We start from the raw sequence: 15926 nt of genomic DNA, 5'->3' as shown, positions 1-15926 counted from the left end.
CCTGAGGAAGGGTGACTGAAGCTTGGTCAAAGACCCGGGCCCTGAGGAAGGGTGACTGAAGCTTGGTCAAAGGCCCGGGCCCTGAGGAAGGGTGACTGAAGCTTGGTCAAAGACCCGGGCCCTGAGGAAGGGTGACTGAAGCTTGGTCAAAGGCCCGGGCCCTGAGGAAGGGTGACTGAAGCTTGGTCAAAGGCCCGGGCCCTGAGGAAGGAAGGGTGACTGAAGCTTGGTCAAAGACCCAGGCCCTGAGGAAGGAAGGGTGACTGAAGCTTGGTCAAAGACCCGGGCCCTGAGGAAGGGTGACTGAAGCTTGGTCAAAGACCCGGGCCCTGAGGAAGGAAGGGTGACTGAAGCTTGGTCAAAGACCCGGGCCCTGAGGAAGGGGGACTGAAGCTTGGTCAAAGACCCGGGCCCTGAGGAAGGAAGGGTGACTGAAGCTTGGTCAAAGACCCGGGCCCTGAGGAAGGGTGACTGAAGCTTGGTCAAAGACCCGGGCCCTGAGGAAGGAAGGGTGACTGAAGCTTGGTCAAAGACCCGGGCCCTGAGGAAGGGTGACTGAAGCTTGGTCAAAGACCCGGGCCCTGAGGAAGGAAGGGTGACTGAAGCTTGGTCAAAGACCCGGGCCCTGAGGAAGGGTGACTGAAGCTTGGTCAAAGACCCGGGCCCTGAGGAAGGAAGGGTGACTGAAGCTTGGTCAAAGACCCGGGCCCTGAGGAAGGAAGGGTGACTGAAGCTTGGTCAAAGACCTGGGCCCTGAGGAAGGGTGACTGAAGCTTGGTCAAAGACCCGGGCCCTGAGGAAGGGTGACTAAAGCTTGGTCAAAGACCCGGGCCCTGAGGAAGGGTGACTGAAGCTTGGTCAAAGACCCGGGCCCTGAGGAAGGAAGGGTGACTGAAGCTTGGTCAAAGACCCAGGCCCTGAGGAAGGGTGACTGAAGCTTGGTCAAAGACCTGGGCCCTGAGGGAGGAAGGAAGGGTGACTGAAGCTTGGTCAAAGACCTGGGCCCTGAGGAAGGGTGACTGAAGCTTGGTCAAAGACCCGGGCCCTGAGGAAGGAAGGGTGACTGAAGCTTGGTCAAAGACCCGGGACCTGAGGACGTTCTTAAAGATGGAGAGAACGATGGAGAGGTATTATGAGGGAGCTCCAGGGAGTAGGACCAAGGTGGCCTTAGACTCCGTCATTAATCGTGGGGTGAAGGGAGGCATGGGGTGGATAATTATTATCACGTGATGTAGCCAACGCCAGCAAGGCCGGCATTTATTGCCCATCCCTGGGCACCCTTGAGAAGGTGGTGGTGAGCCGCCTTCTTGAACCGCTGCAGTCCGTGTGGTGAAGGTGCTCCCACAGTGCTGTGAGGGAGGGAGTTGCAGGATTTTGATCCAGTGACTATGCAGGAACAGCAATATATTTCCAAGTCAAGGTTATGCGCCACTTGGAGGGGAACTTGCAGATGATGGTATTCCCATGATCTTGCGATTGGACTATCAGAAGAATTCTGGGATTTGGGAAGGAGGGATGACAATAACCCATGTCAAAAATATTTGGGGGCAGGGGAGGGACATATCTTAATCATTCTCCCCCCAACATGTGCACGATTAAACTTTCAAGTTTGATTCTCATCAACAGAGCAATGGAACAAAGATTAAGGTGCAGAGTGTTAAAGGGAAAGCAGCATGGATAGAGAGCTGGCTAGTGAACAGAAAGCAGAGAGGGGTGTTTTTACAGATTCCTGAGCTGTGGGTAGTGGTGACCCCACAAGGATCCGTAGTCGGAACTATGTAATTTGCCATTTATATAAATAATTTGGACACAGATCAAGAGGAACAATACGGAAGTTTTCCAATACAAAGTAAGGGGTTATGCAGGAGGTTTTGAGACACAAACAGGTTCGCAGAGCGGACAGACCGGTGGCAGATACAGTTTAGAGCAGAGAAAAATGAGGCAGCCAATTTGGCACAGCAAGGTTCCACAAGCAGCAATGAGATAAATAGCTAGACCATCATTTTTTAAAATTTTTTTAAAAGGATAAATATTGGCCGGGTCACAGGAGAACTCCCCTGCTCTCCTTCAGGTACTGGCATAGGATCTTTTATACCCAGCCAAAGGAGCAGACAAGGCCTCAGTTTAACGTCTCATCCGAAAGATAGCACCTCTGAAAGTGCAGCGCTCCCTCAGTACTGCCCCCTCCGACAGTGCAGCGCTCCCTCAGTACTGCCCCTCCGACAGTGCGGCGCTCCCTCAGTACTGCCCCTCCGACAGTGCGGCGCTCCCTCAGTACTGCCCCTCCGACAGTGCGGCGCTCCCTCAGTACTGCCCCTCCGACAGTGCGGCGCTTCCTCAGTACTGCCCCTCCGACAGTGCAGCGCTCCCTCAGTACTGCTCCTCCGACAGTGCAGCGCTCCCTCAGTACTGCCCCTCCGACAGTGCAGCGCTCCCTCAGTACTGCCCCTCCGACAGTGCAGCGCTCCCTCAGTACTGCCCCTCCGACAGTGCAGCGCTCCCTCAGTACTGCCCCTCCGACAGTGCAGCGCTCCCTCAGTACTGCCCCCTCCGACAGTGCAGCGCTGCTTCAGTATTGTCCCTCCGACAGTGCAGCAATCCCTCAGTACTGCTCCCCTGGCAGTGTAGCACTCCCTCAGTACTGCCCCTCCGACAGTGCAGCGCTCCCTCAGTACTGCCCCTCCGACAGTGCAGCGCTCCATCAGTACTGCCCCTCCGACAGGGCAATGCTCCCTCAGTACTGCCCCTCCGACAGTGCGGCGCTCCCTCAGTACTGCCCCTCCGACAGTGCAGCGCTCCCTCAGTACTGCTCCTCCGACAGGGCAATGCTCCCTCAGTACTGCCCCTCCGACAGTGCAGCGCTCCATCAGTACTGCCCCTCCGACAGGGCAATGCTCCCTCAGTACTGCCCCTCCGACAGTGTAGCGCTCCCTCAGTACTGCCCCCACAGTGTAGTGCTCCCTCAGTACTGCCCCTCCAACAGTGCAGCGCTCCCTCAGTACTGCCCCTCCGACAGTGCAGCGCTCCCTCAGTACTGCCCCTCCGACAGTGCAGCGCTCCCTCAGTACTGCCCCTCCGACAGTGCAGCACTCCCCCAGTACTGACGCTCCGACAGTGCAGCTCTCCCTCAGTACTGCATCAGAGTGTCGGCCTGGATTATGTGCTCATGTCTCTGGGGTGGGACTTGAACCCACAACCTTCTGAGTCAGAGGCGAGAATGAGCGGACTCCGAAATAAATTATACCGTAAATGGCAAGACACTTGAGGAATCTTGGGGGCGGGGAGGGGAGCAGACATATAGATCTTTAAATCAGAGGGCAGCTGTAAAATGCCATAAACAGAAAAATGGGATTGCAGGTTTTATGGATGGGACGCTGAATATAAAAGCAAGGAAGTGATGGTTAACTTGTACAAGACGTTGATCTGCCCACAAATGGAGTACTGCAAATCTCGGACCTCATTAAAGGAAGGATCTGAGAATCAGGGAAGATTCACTCGCATGATATTAGAACAAAGGGTGGAAATTAGAAGACAAATTTTTCTCAGTTATTACAAAGTGCAATACCTTACCGCAAGGGGCTTTAAAAAAAAAAAACTTATTTCTCAGGAGGTGGGCATTGCTGGCAAGATGGGATTTGAACTCACGTTCTCTGGATTATTAGCCAGTGGATTAATAGTCCAGTAGCATAACTACGATGGTACCAGCTATTAAGACAGAGACTGTAACATAATATAAAAAAGAACAAAATTATAAAAGGATATGGTGACAGGGCAGGGAAATGTGATTAGAGTAGATATCTCCAGTGTATCATATAGAGTCATAGAGTTTTACAGCACAGAAAGAGGCCCTTCGGCCCATCGTGTCTGCGCCGCCCATCCATCCCTGTCCAGTCTAATCCCATTTTCCAGCATTTGGTCCATAGCCTTGTATGCAATGACATTTCAAGTGCTCATCCAAATGCTTCTTGAATGTTGTGAGGGTTCCTGCCTCCACCACCCTTTCAGGCATTGAGTCCCACATTCCAACCACCCTCTGGGTGAAAAAGTTCCTCCTCAAATCCCCTCTAAATCTCCTGCCCCTTACCCTGAATCTATGCCCCCTTGTTATTGACCCCCCTACTAAGGGGAAAAGTTCCTCTTTGTCTACCCTATCTATGCCCCTCATCATTTTGTACACCTCAATCAGGTCCCCCCTCAGCCTTCTTTGCTCCAAGGAAAACAACCCCAGCCTGTCCAGCCTCTCTTCATAGCTGAGGCGCTCCATCCCAGGTAACATCCTGGTGAATCTTCTCTGCACCCTCTCCAAAGCAATCACATCCTTCCTATAGTGAGGCGACCAGAACTGCACACAGTACTCCAGCTGTGGCCTCACCAGCGTTTTGTACAGCTCCATCATAACCTCCCTGCTCTTATATTCTATGCCTCGGCTAATGAAGGCAAGTATCCCATATGCCTTTTTAACCACCTTATCTACCTGTTCCGCTGCCTTCAGGGATCTATGTACATGTACACCAAGGTCCCTCTGACCCTCTGTACTTCCTAGGGTCCTACCACTCATTGTGTATTCCCTTGCCTTATTTGTCCGTCCAAAATGCATCACCTCGCACTTTTCAGGGTTAAATTCCATTTGCCACTTTTCCGCCCATCTGACCAACCCGTTTATATCGTCCTGTAGCCTGAGGCTTTCCTCCTCACAATTTACCACCCCACCAATTTTCGTGTCATCTGCGAACTTACTGATCATACCTTTTACATTCTCATCCAAATCATTTATGTAGATCACAAACAACAAGGGACCCAGCACCGATCCCTGAGGTACCCCACTGGACACAGGCTTCCAGTCACAAAAGCAACCTTCGACCATCACCCTCTGCCTCCTGCCACTCAGCCAGTTTAGGATCCAACGCGCCAAGGCACCCTGGATCCCATGGGCTCTTACCTTCTTGACCAGTCTCCTATGCGGGACTTTGTCAAAAGCTTTACTGAAGTCCATGTAAACCACATCCACAGCATTTCCCTCATCCACCCCCCTAGTCACCCCCTCGAAAAATTCAATCAGATTTGTCAGACATGATTTACCCTTGACAAAGCCATGCTGACTATCCCCGATTAATCCTTGCCTCTCCAAGTGGAGACTAATTTTGTCCCTCAGAATTTTTTCCAATAATTTCCCTACCACAGATGTTAGGCTCACTGGCCTGTAATTCCCTGGTTTATCCCTGCTACCCTTCTTGAATAATGGTGCTACGTTAGCTGTTCTCCAGTCCTCTGGTACATCCCCTGTGGCCAGAGAGGTTCTGAAAATTTGTGTCAGAGCCCCTGCAATCTCCTCCTTTGCCTCCCACAGCAGCCTGGGATACATCTCGTCTGGGCCTGGGGATTTATCCACTTTTTGGCCTGCTAAAACCGCTAGCACCTCCTCCCTCTCGATGCTAATATGTTCAAGTATGTCACAGCCCCCTTGCCCGATTTCTATGTCTGCATCGTCTTTCTCCATAGTGAACACAGATGCAAAAAATTCATTTAAAACCCCGCCTACATCATCTGGCTCTACACACAGATTGCCACTTTGGTCCCTAATGGGCCCTACCCTTTCCCTGGTTATCCTCTTGCCCTTAATATACTTATAAAACATCTTAGGATTTTCCTTTATTTTGCTCGCCAGTGTTATTTCATGGCCCCTCCTCGCCCTCCTAATTTCTTTTTTATATATATCGCCATTCCTTCATCGTCACTGGGCCAAAATCCTGGAACTCCCTCCCTAAGCACCGTGGGAGCACCTTCACCACACGGACTGCAGCGGTTCAAGGCGGCGGCTCACCACCACCTTCTCAAGGGGCAATTAGGGATGGGCAATAAATGCTGGCCTTGCCAGCAAAGACCACGTCAATAAAAAAAGTGTTAATAAAGCACTGGCAGAGGCGTAACGAGCCAAATGGCCTCCAGTGCTGTAAATTCTACGACTGTATGAAGTCCAAGAAAACATTAAGCAGCAGCTGAATTCTTATTGCCTTTGCCTGGAGTATGGAGATTATGGACAGACAAACCAGCAAGTTCCAGAAACAATGAATAAGACAGAAAGCAGAAGGAATGTTATCAATGAGAAAATGAATCATAACTGATCCAGGTTTTTAGAAAGATTTCCAGTGCAATGAAATTAGACATGTAAGTATTGAAGATTAAGGGTGATCTGATCGAGGTGTTTAAGATGATTAAAGGATTCGATAGGGTAGAGAGAGAGAGAAACTATTTCCTCTGGTGGGGGGAGTCCAGAACAAGGGGGCAGAACCTTAAAATTAGAGCCAGGCCGTTCAGGGGTGATGTCAGGAAGCACTTCTTCACACAAAGGGTGGTGGGAATATGGAACTCTCGCCCCCAAAAAGCTGTGGATGCCGGGGCTCAATTGGAAATGTCACAGCGAGAGGGATAGTTTTGTTAGGCGAGGGTGTCGAGGGTTACGGAACCGAGGCGGGTAGATGGAGATAAGCCAGGATCTCAGTGAATGGCGGAACAGGCTCAAGGGACCGAATGGCCTCCTCCTGTTCCTAGAAAGACAACACACAAGATAAAATCCTTGTACAAAGTGTAAAAGAGCAGAAAAAATTAACAAATTCAACAGAAATTCCGCACCAGTAGCACAAAGGACAAAGGAGATTCTGACTCCAGCAACAAAACACCAGGAGGTGGAGGGAAGGAGTGGGAAATTAGTACTCGAGTCCGTGAAATCAGAAGCAAACACTGAAATTCTTATTCCAGTTGAAAGAAAATAAAACCTTTGGAAATGGAATTAGATACAGATGCTTCATTATCCATTTATGCAAGAAATTTCAATAAATGTACCACCCCAGGATTCACTTGTCATTTTAAAGACTTATACAGGACAGATGGCACCCATCATTGATGTATCTGTGACGTACGAAGATCGGACTGTTTTTGCATATTGTTTGAGAAAAGGGCCAATCTTCATTTAGAAAAATATGGCCATCTTCTACACAGTTAAATACAGAAAACTAATAGTCTCTGCAGAAGCTGAAAGGTCACCGAGCTGCCACACAAGTTGAATGAAACAGTAGAGAACCCGGTGCGTGGTTAAACTGAGTGTAAAAGGACGGCACATCAAAACTCTTTAAACCATGACCGGCACCATATGCAGCCTTTAAAAAGAACATGTCTCAGGAAGGCCCGGGGTAACTGAAAAGGTGGGTGGGTGGACGTTCACTGTTTGAATGATAAAACCCAGATGGAAGTATTGGAATTTGTAGTCACTGACCTGAAGCGCTGTGCGTTCAGCTAAACGGAGCAGGAATCTTCCAGGTATAAGCTTTCAGGGGCTCATCAGTATTCGCTGCTAACACTTCACAATTTTAAGTGTTCTTCATAGATCGAGGCTCTTATCTGTGGGCCAAGAATTACTATAGAACCACAGCCAATCATGTAGTCTATTTTAAAATCATACCCCATGGAATTGCTGTGATGAGTGTAGAATAGTTGCTTGCTCCTTTATAATTCTACCAGAGCACTCCCACTCCTAGGGATGCCTCGTATTAAGCACGTCGACAGAGCACTTCCACTCCTAGGGGTGCCTCATATTAAGCACGTCAAGGCCTTGGAGAGGGTGCGGAGGAGATTTACTAGAATGGAGCCAGGGATGAGGGTCTTCAGTGATGTGGAGAGACTGGAGAAGCTGGGATTGTTCTCCTTGGAGCAGAGAAGGTTAAGGGGCGATTTAATTGAGGTGTTCAAAAATCATGAAGGGTTCCGATAGAGTAAATAAGGAGAAACTGTTTCCAGTGGCAGGAGGGTTGGTAACCAGAGGACACAGAGTGGAGGTGATTGGCAAAAGAACCAGAGGGGAGATGAAGACATTTTTTTTACGCAGTGAGTTGCTGTGATCTGGAATGCGCTGCCTGAAAGGGCGGTGGAAGCAGATTCAATAATAACTTTCAAAAGGGAACTGGATAAATACTTGAAGGGGAAAAAATATAGGGCTAGGGGGAAAGAGCAGGGGGGAGTGGGACTAATTGGAGAGCTCTTTCAAAGAGCCGGCACAGGCACGATGGGCCGAATGGCCTCCTCCTGTGCTGCATCATTCTATGAGTGTAAGGACTGGGTGCTACCATTTTGCATTCTTCCAAAGGGGCTCCAAGAAAAACCTCTAGCAGCTGGATCATTGACCTCTGCAGAAAGATGTCATTCATACATTGCAAAGGAGGCAGTGGCCATCATCCCTGGTCTACACCAATAGCAGTCAGGGCAGGAAGTTTATTTTGATGATTGATCATGTCAATTTCTGTTGACACTGGCATCAAAGAGAGTCCGAACAGCTTCCAGACCGTGTTTATCCAGCTGTTGGCTTATCATTGCAAGAGTAAGCACAGATCCAGTCGGCAAAATGTGAAACGTTGCTGGATAACCTTGGTTAGCCCCGAAAAATACAAAATCTGACAGCTGTAACTCTACACTGCTTTCAACAGTACTGAGTTACAAACACTTCCAGTAACACCAAGTAATATTCATCCAGGTTATAAGGATGATACCAGAGCTGAGAGGTTATACCTATCAGGAAAGATTGAACAGGCTGGGGCTCTTTTCTTGAGAAAAGAGAAGCCTGAGAGATGACCTGATAGCGGTCTTTAAGAGAAAGGTTTGATAGGGTGGACGTAGAGAAGATGTTTCCACTTGTGGGGGAGACCAGAACTAGCGGCCATAAATATAAGATGGTCACTAATAAATCCGATAGGGAATTCAGGAGAAACTTCTTTACCCAGAGTGGCTAGAATGCAGGACTCGCTACCTCAGGGAGTGGTTGAGGTGAATAATGTAGATGCATTTAAGGGGAGGCTGGATAAACATGAGGGAGAAAGGAACAGGTGAGATGAAGAGGGGCGGGAGGAGGCTTGGGAGGAGCATGAACACCAGCACAGGCCAATTGGGCTGTATGGTGACTTATACAGTCATTCTATGTAAGGTAAACTCAAATTTTTGTCACAGATTTTATGTTTACACTATAAGCATGGTGAGATGAGATACAAAATGTTATAGGAAAAGGGATGAACTGTAAGGATGGTTGGTTGCTACAGGGTATTCAGTTTGGGGGCCATTTATTGGCATGTTTATATGAAAAGCACCCAGTGCTTGGGGGGGCTAAAAGCCATGGCCATTGTGTGTGTTGATCAAGTTTGGATTCTGATGTTGGCCAGACGGTACGAGATTGGCCAGACAGTACGAGATTGGCCAGACGGTACGAGATTGGCCAGACGGTACGAGATTGTCATCCTTTTACGAGAACTGACCTAAGTCAGTTACAAATCCAGCTAATCACTGGATTTGGCCTTCAAGACAATGGCAACAGATCCTGGTTGCCTCGACTGATCTGCTTATCCATGGGAAATTCCCCATTAGGGTGGATGCTCAGTGGTCTGAAGTCACTCGTACACCATCCAGAACCATCAGTCCACCATTGAGAAATGTCTTTTCATCTCCTGGTTTACTAGAAAAACTGATTTCAGACAATGGTCCTCAGCTTATAACCCAAGAATGTGCAGAACTTGTAAAGTGTCATGGAATACAGAGCATCTTATCCTCACCTTATCATCTGTCTTAGGAGATTTCAATGAAGATGATTAAATCTATGTCACACATGCTGGTCAGAGGATGCTGTCTTTTCCATTGACCCATGTCATGTAGCAGTATCAAGTGCACACCACTGAATCATCCATGGGTAGATGGCTGCATATACCCACTTAGCTACAAGGAGGTCTAACCTTAGTGGTACCATTCACAAACAGGCCACACTATCAGAAGATTAGCTGGAAACTGAAGATGCAGGTTTGGTTGGTGATGCGGAGGGCTGCAGGTATGATTAGAACACGTGGTCCTGTGACCTGCCATGTCCAACTGGTAAACTCAACTTGGAAAAAACACGGTGATCAAAACCTGGATTAATCCGGAATGAAATTCGGGGATCACTTAGGGGTGTGGCCTTATAACCCATTTAGGAATAATCAGGCATCAAGTGTACCAGTCCATGGCTCAGGTAAGTCACTGGGCAAGGTGATAGCCAAATCAGTGACCCCCCACCAACTGAGTTCAGTAGTGAAGTCCAGCTTCCACCACCATAAGGTCAGGGTAAACTGGTAAGAAGATCTGAAAGAGCAGAGACATCCTTTTCCTTGACATCAGTGAAACATATGAAGGTGCGTTTTACAGATGCATGGTTACTATACCCAAATGCACTACGTTAATTTTCAGTATTGACGGGGATCATTTCTTAAATTGTTTTGAGATGGTAGCGGAGTTTTTGTAGTAACTTAATCTGAAGAAGATAGTTTTAGGTAATTTGTCTTGAGGAAAGTGAAGCTGTTATGGGTTAAACAATGTTTAATTAGATGAAGTACTGGTTCCACTGGAGGAGGGTGCAGGATTCTAGTTAACCTTCCCTTACAGTCAGGTTCTGTGTAGAATCATACAATCTTACAACACAGAAGGCGGCCCATCGAGCCTGTGCCGGCTCTTTGAAAGAGCTCTCCAATTAGTCCCACTCCCCCCTGCTCTTTCCCCACAGCCCTGCGAATTTCTCCTTTTCAAGTATTTATCCAATTCACTTTTGAAAGTTATTATTGAATCTGCTTCCACCGCCCTTTCAGGCAGCGCATTCCAGATCACAACAACTCGCTGCGTAAAAAAAAAAGTTTCCTCATTCTCCCTTCTGATTCTTTTGCCAATTATCTTCAATCTGTCTCCTCTGGTTACCAACCCTCCTAACACTGGAAACAGTTTCTCTTTATTTACTCATGATTTTGAACATCTCTATTAAATCCCCTCTTAACCTTCTCTGCTCTAAGAAGATCAACCCCAGCTTCTCTAGTCTCTCCACATAACTGAAATCCCTGGCACCATTCTAGTCAATCTCCTCTGCACCCTTTCCAAGGCCTTGACATCCTTCCTAAAGTGTGGAGCCCAGAATTGGACACAACACTCCAGCTGGGGCCGAACCAGTGATTTAAAGGTTTAGCAGAACATCCTTGCTTTTGTCCTCTATCCCTCTAATTATAAAACCCAGGATCCCATCTGCCTTTTTCACAGCCTGCTCACCTTGTCCCGCCACCTTCAAAGATTAGTGTACGTTCACCCCCAGGTCTCTCTTTTCCTGCTCCCTGAATATGTGGTGCTGGTAATTTAAGTAAGTCACTCTGGGAGAATAGAATAGAAACTGCTGTATGGAGAGCTTGTGCTGGATAATTTCTTTCAAAAACACAGCATTAACCTAACAGATGAATGCTGCACGGGAACACACTCAATACAGAGCCATGGTAAGCATCATCAGTACAAGAACCGCCAGTTTTCAGGATACAGCTGCCAAAACGCAATGTTCTGCAAATTACAAACGAGCAACAGGTTTCAGGCCCCGTCAAGGAGATTTCGATGGGCGGACACAGAATTATTACGACTGTGTTCAAACTCTCTTACATTCTCATTTTGAGCTTTGTCGTCGCAGGGTTGGTTATCGGCATCCAGGTTTCCTTCCATTTGCAACACGTGTGTTTCAGCAGCCAGAGTAGAAGCAGCAGCCACAGCAACCGCTTGGTAGGTGGGCTGTGGGAGCAATGGAGGCACAGGGGTGGAGCCGATCAGAGGGATATTCCCTTGCACGATGTACGGAACTGTCGGCTGGCTGACTGGTGCGTAGGGAGGCGGATGCAGCGGTGGGAATGGTGGCATGAACGGAGGCGGCATGTTGACTTGGTTAAATGCCTGCAAGCGGGAAAAAAAAGACGTAGAATTTCGCAACAGTAACACTTTTGCAGAAGTTATGGCGAACACGTCGGCACTTTCACAGATATAGCACACTTAATTCAAACATGCATGCAGTGGCTCAATTAATGCCCAAAAAGTATCAGCCATAGCTCAGTGGGTAGCACTCTCGTCTCCGAGTCAGAAGGTTGTGGGTTCAAGTCCCCACTCCAGAGACTTGAGCACATAATCCAGGCGGACATACTCAGTGCAGTACTGAGGGAGTGCCGCACTGTCAGAGGGGCAGTACTGAGGGAGTGCCGCGTTGTCGAAGGGGCAGTACTGAGGGAGTGCAGCACTGTCGGAGGGGCAGTACTGAGTGAGTGCTGTATTGTCAGAGGGGCAGTACTGAGAGAGCACTGCACTGTGGGAGAGCTGCAGTACTGAGGGAGCACTGCACTGTCGGAGAGGCAGTACTGAGGGAGTGCTGCACTGTCGGAGAGGCAGTACTGAGGGAGTGCTGCACTGTCGGAGAGGCAGTACTGAGGGAGTGCTGCATTGTCAGAGGGGGAGTACTGAGGGAGCGCTGCACTGTCGGAGGTGGCGTCTGTCGGATGAAACATTAAACCAATCATGGGATATTTTACGTCTGCCCTCTCAGGTGGATGTAAAATATCCCATGGCACTATTTCGAAAAAGAGCAGGAGAGTTCTTCCCGGTGTCCTGGCCAATGTTTATCCCTAAACCAACATCACTAAAAAACAGATTATCTGGGTCATTATCACATTACTGTTTGTGGGAGCTTGCTGCGTGCAAATTACCTGCCGCGTTTCCTACATTACAACAGTGACCACACTTCAAAAGTACTTCACTGGCTGTAAAGCGCTCCCTCAGTTCATTGGCTGGTACGTCCTGAGGTTGTGAAAGGCGCTATGTAAATGCAAGCCTTTCTTTTTTTAAATATCAATGGGTCTGACTAAATACTGCAAATCTTTCATTTCGAGCAGAGTTACTGGATCCCAACACAATCGCATGCCTCTCGATGTAGCTCACAAAAGTTACACCCCAGATCCACACTGAACAAGACTGAAGTCTCACACCCAGTGCTGTAAAGTTAAAATCGGCACTGCAATAAATGCGGTGCATTTTATTATATTGAGGGATAAATATTAGCCAGGAAACCAAGAGAACTCCCCTGTTTTCCTTCAAATAGTGCCATGGTATCTTTTATACCCAGCTAGGTCTCGGCTTAAGTCGCATCGAACGACGGCACCTGCAACAGTGCGGCACTCCCTCAGTGTTGCACTGCGGTGTCAGCCCAGATTATGTGCTAAATTTCTGAAGTGGGGCTTGAACCTACAACCTTCTGACTCACAGGCACGAGTGCTTCTAAATAAGGCAAGCTAACACTGGCAATTTGACGCTGGAGTAATATAATAATTAAAACAGTAAGAGCCTAAACTGTAAATCTAACCCATTTATGAAGTGTGTACTGGAAACTCTCTTTTTACTGGCACCTAAATAACCGGAAATCTCTTAACCGGCAAAATTCAGGATTAGGTTGAGGCAAGTTTTACTTCATATTAGGAATGGGAGGGGAAAGGAGCAATGTTCAACTTGAGCATCCGGAGTGTCGGCATCAAGCGCACACTAGGCGCAGACGGTGATGCGCCTTTCTACACTGTTCCAGAAATGGTGACATCTCCCCAAACCTACCCCGCAGCCCACGAGAGAGTGCCTGTGTTACTGCACCACTGGGCATCCTTCCAGTTACCACACCAGCCATGCTCGTGGCCCACTGATTCAGCCCCAGTTTGTGACCATTGCTGGGGTCCTGACCCACACCTGTTTGGGCCCGTGTTGAGACTACCTCAAAAACACATTTCACATAAAACCCTTACAGCCGATGGGGAATCGGGGGGTGCAGTGGGTACGGCACTGGCCCGACCACCTCGAGGATCTAGATTCAAAGCCTGTCCAAACTAAATGACCATCTCCTGTGTCTGATGCGAAATGAGTTTGGGGCATTCCCAATTGAGTTACCAGTGGGGACGGACGCCCAGCTCAGAGCCGTGCCTATCCCGGCACTCACTGGCAATCTCACTCAGAGCCGTGCCTATCCCGGCACTCACTGGCAATCTCACTCAGAGCCATGCCTATCCCGGCACTCGCTGGCAATCTCACTCAGAGCCGTGCCTATCCCGGCACTCACTGGCAATCTCACTCAGAGACGTGCCTATCCCGGCACTCACTGGCAATCTCACTCAGAGCCGTGCCTATCCCGGCACTCACTGGCAATCTCACTCAGAGACGTGCCTATCCCGGCACTCACTGGCAATCTCACTCAGAGCCGTGCCAATCCCGGCACTCACTGGCAATCTCACTCAGAGCCGTGCCTATCCCGGCACTCACTGGCAATCTCACTCAGAGACGTGCCTATCCCGGCACTCACTCAGAGCCGTGCCTATCCCGGCACTCACTGGCAATCTCACTCAGCCGTGCCTATCCCGGCACTCACTGGCAATCTCACTCAGAGCCGTGCCTATCCCGGCACTCATTGGCAATCTCACTCAGAGACGTGCCTATCCTGGCACTCACTGGCAATCTCACTCAGAGCCGTGCCTATCCCGGCACTCACTGGCAATCTCACTCAGAGCCGTGCCTATCCCGGCACTCACTCAGAGACGTGCCTATCCCGGCACTCACTGGCAATCTCACTCAGAGCCGTGCCTATCCCGGCACTCACTCAGAGCCGTGCCTATCCCGGCACTCACTGGCAATCTCACTCAGAGCCGTGCCTATCCCGGCACTCACTGGCAATCTCACTCAGAGCCGTGCCTATCCCGGCACTCACTGGCAATCTCACTCAGAGCCGTGCCTATCCCGGCACTCACTCAGAGACGTGCCTATCCCGGCACTCACTGGCAATCTCACTCAGAGCCGTGCCTATCCCGGCACTCACTCAGAGCCGTGCCTATCCCGGCACTCACTGGCAATCTCACTCAGAGCCGTGCCTATCCCGGCACTCACTGGCAATCTCACTCAGAGACGTGCCTATCCCGGCACTCACTGGCAATCTCACTCAGAGCCGTGCCTATCCCGGCACTCACTCAGAGACGTGCCTATCCCGGCACTCACTGGCAATCTCACTCAGAGCCGTGCCTATCCCGGCACTCACTCAGAGCCGTGCCTATCCCGGCACTCACTGGCAATCTCACTCAGAGCCGTGCCTATCCCGGCACTCACTGGCAATCTCACTCAGAGCCGTGCCTATCCCGGCACTCACTGGCAATCTCACTCAGAGACGTGTAAGAAATTGCTGTTCGATTCAAAGATGGGTTTTCATTCTTAGAACAGAGACTGCCAACATGCAGCCGGGAACAGAGAGCAGAAATGGCAGCAAGGTCGAATATCAAGCATCAAAAGACAAATAGAAGTGATAAGGGAATCGTAAAATGCAAAACAACACAGGGTGGGGGGACAATAGACAACAATGGAGCCGAAAAGTCATAAAATGCCCTTGAAGAAACCTAACAAAACATTCCTCAGAAAGATAAGAGGGAGGCCTTGTCGGTCATGCAGAAAGGGACGGCGAAGGTTGCCTTCCCGCTTCACAATTGGACAATAGGATGGGGATCAAATGATTGACACCAGGTGATTACCAGCCCACCGAAATAACTATAAATATAGACGACCGAGAGAGGAAATCAGGCAGTCAGGGGCGAAGGCTTCCCCGAGGTGGCTACGGCCTAACACCTTGGTCAAGTTTAGCCTCTGAAGTGGCTGACGGCCTCACACCTCCAACAGCTCGAGGGATGACCCAACGGAAGTGACCGCTGCAGCAGACTGCAGGAATCCACCCAATCCGAGACCACCCTACTGCCTCCCCATCCGTCCGATCGTGGCATTCCGATTCGGGAGTCGTAGATCGCTCCTACTCTCACGGGTTGTATGTCTATTATACTCGGCTTAAACCATATGTAATACCTGATTATGCTTTAAAACTGTAGCTCTTTACCGCTCCCTTCTTCCAGAGAGAATAAAACACTATACTCAGTCTAAGCAACGATCACGTGCATTTGACTGGTCCCGCCGGTCACCCCGACCGGAACCTTACAACTCCTAACTCTGTGATCCCACTTCTGACACCACTGTAAGATCCGGATCACAGGCCACACACACATTACCCAAAA

At 49.4% G+C, this 15926-nt stretch overlaps 1 protein-coding gene across 1 annotated transcript in view; it reads right to left on the bottom strand.

Moving 5' to 3' along the window:
• Positions 1-15926, bottom strand: part of LOC147107212 (uncharacterized) — a gene marked incomplete at its 5' end in the record, with an annotated part of 42208 nt that overhangs the window by 7791 nt on the left and 18491 nt on the right. Inside the window, one exon of the mRNA XM_086007546.1 lies at positions 11470-11754. Coding sequence (XP_085863672.1) covers positions 11470-11754 — 285 coding nt within the window. The remainder of the gene's footprint in view (positions 1-11469; positions 11755-15926) is intronic.

This window comes from Somniosus microcephalus, chromosome 15 (assembly GCF_052327205.1).
Source record: "Somniosus microcephalus isolate GS21.2 chromosome 15, FLI_Smic_1.0, whole genome shotgun sequence".
Classification (NCBI taxonomy): Eukaryota; Metazoa; Chordata; class Chondrichthyes; order Squaliformes; family Somniosidae; genus Somniosus; species Somniosus microcephalus.
The sequence above is the reverse complement of the archived record's forward strand: the minus strand, read 5'-3'. Positions and strand labels throughout refer to the sequence as shown.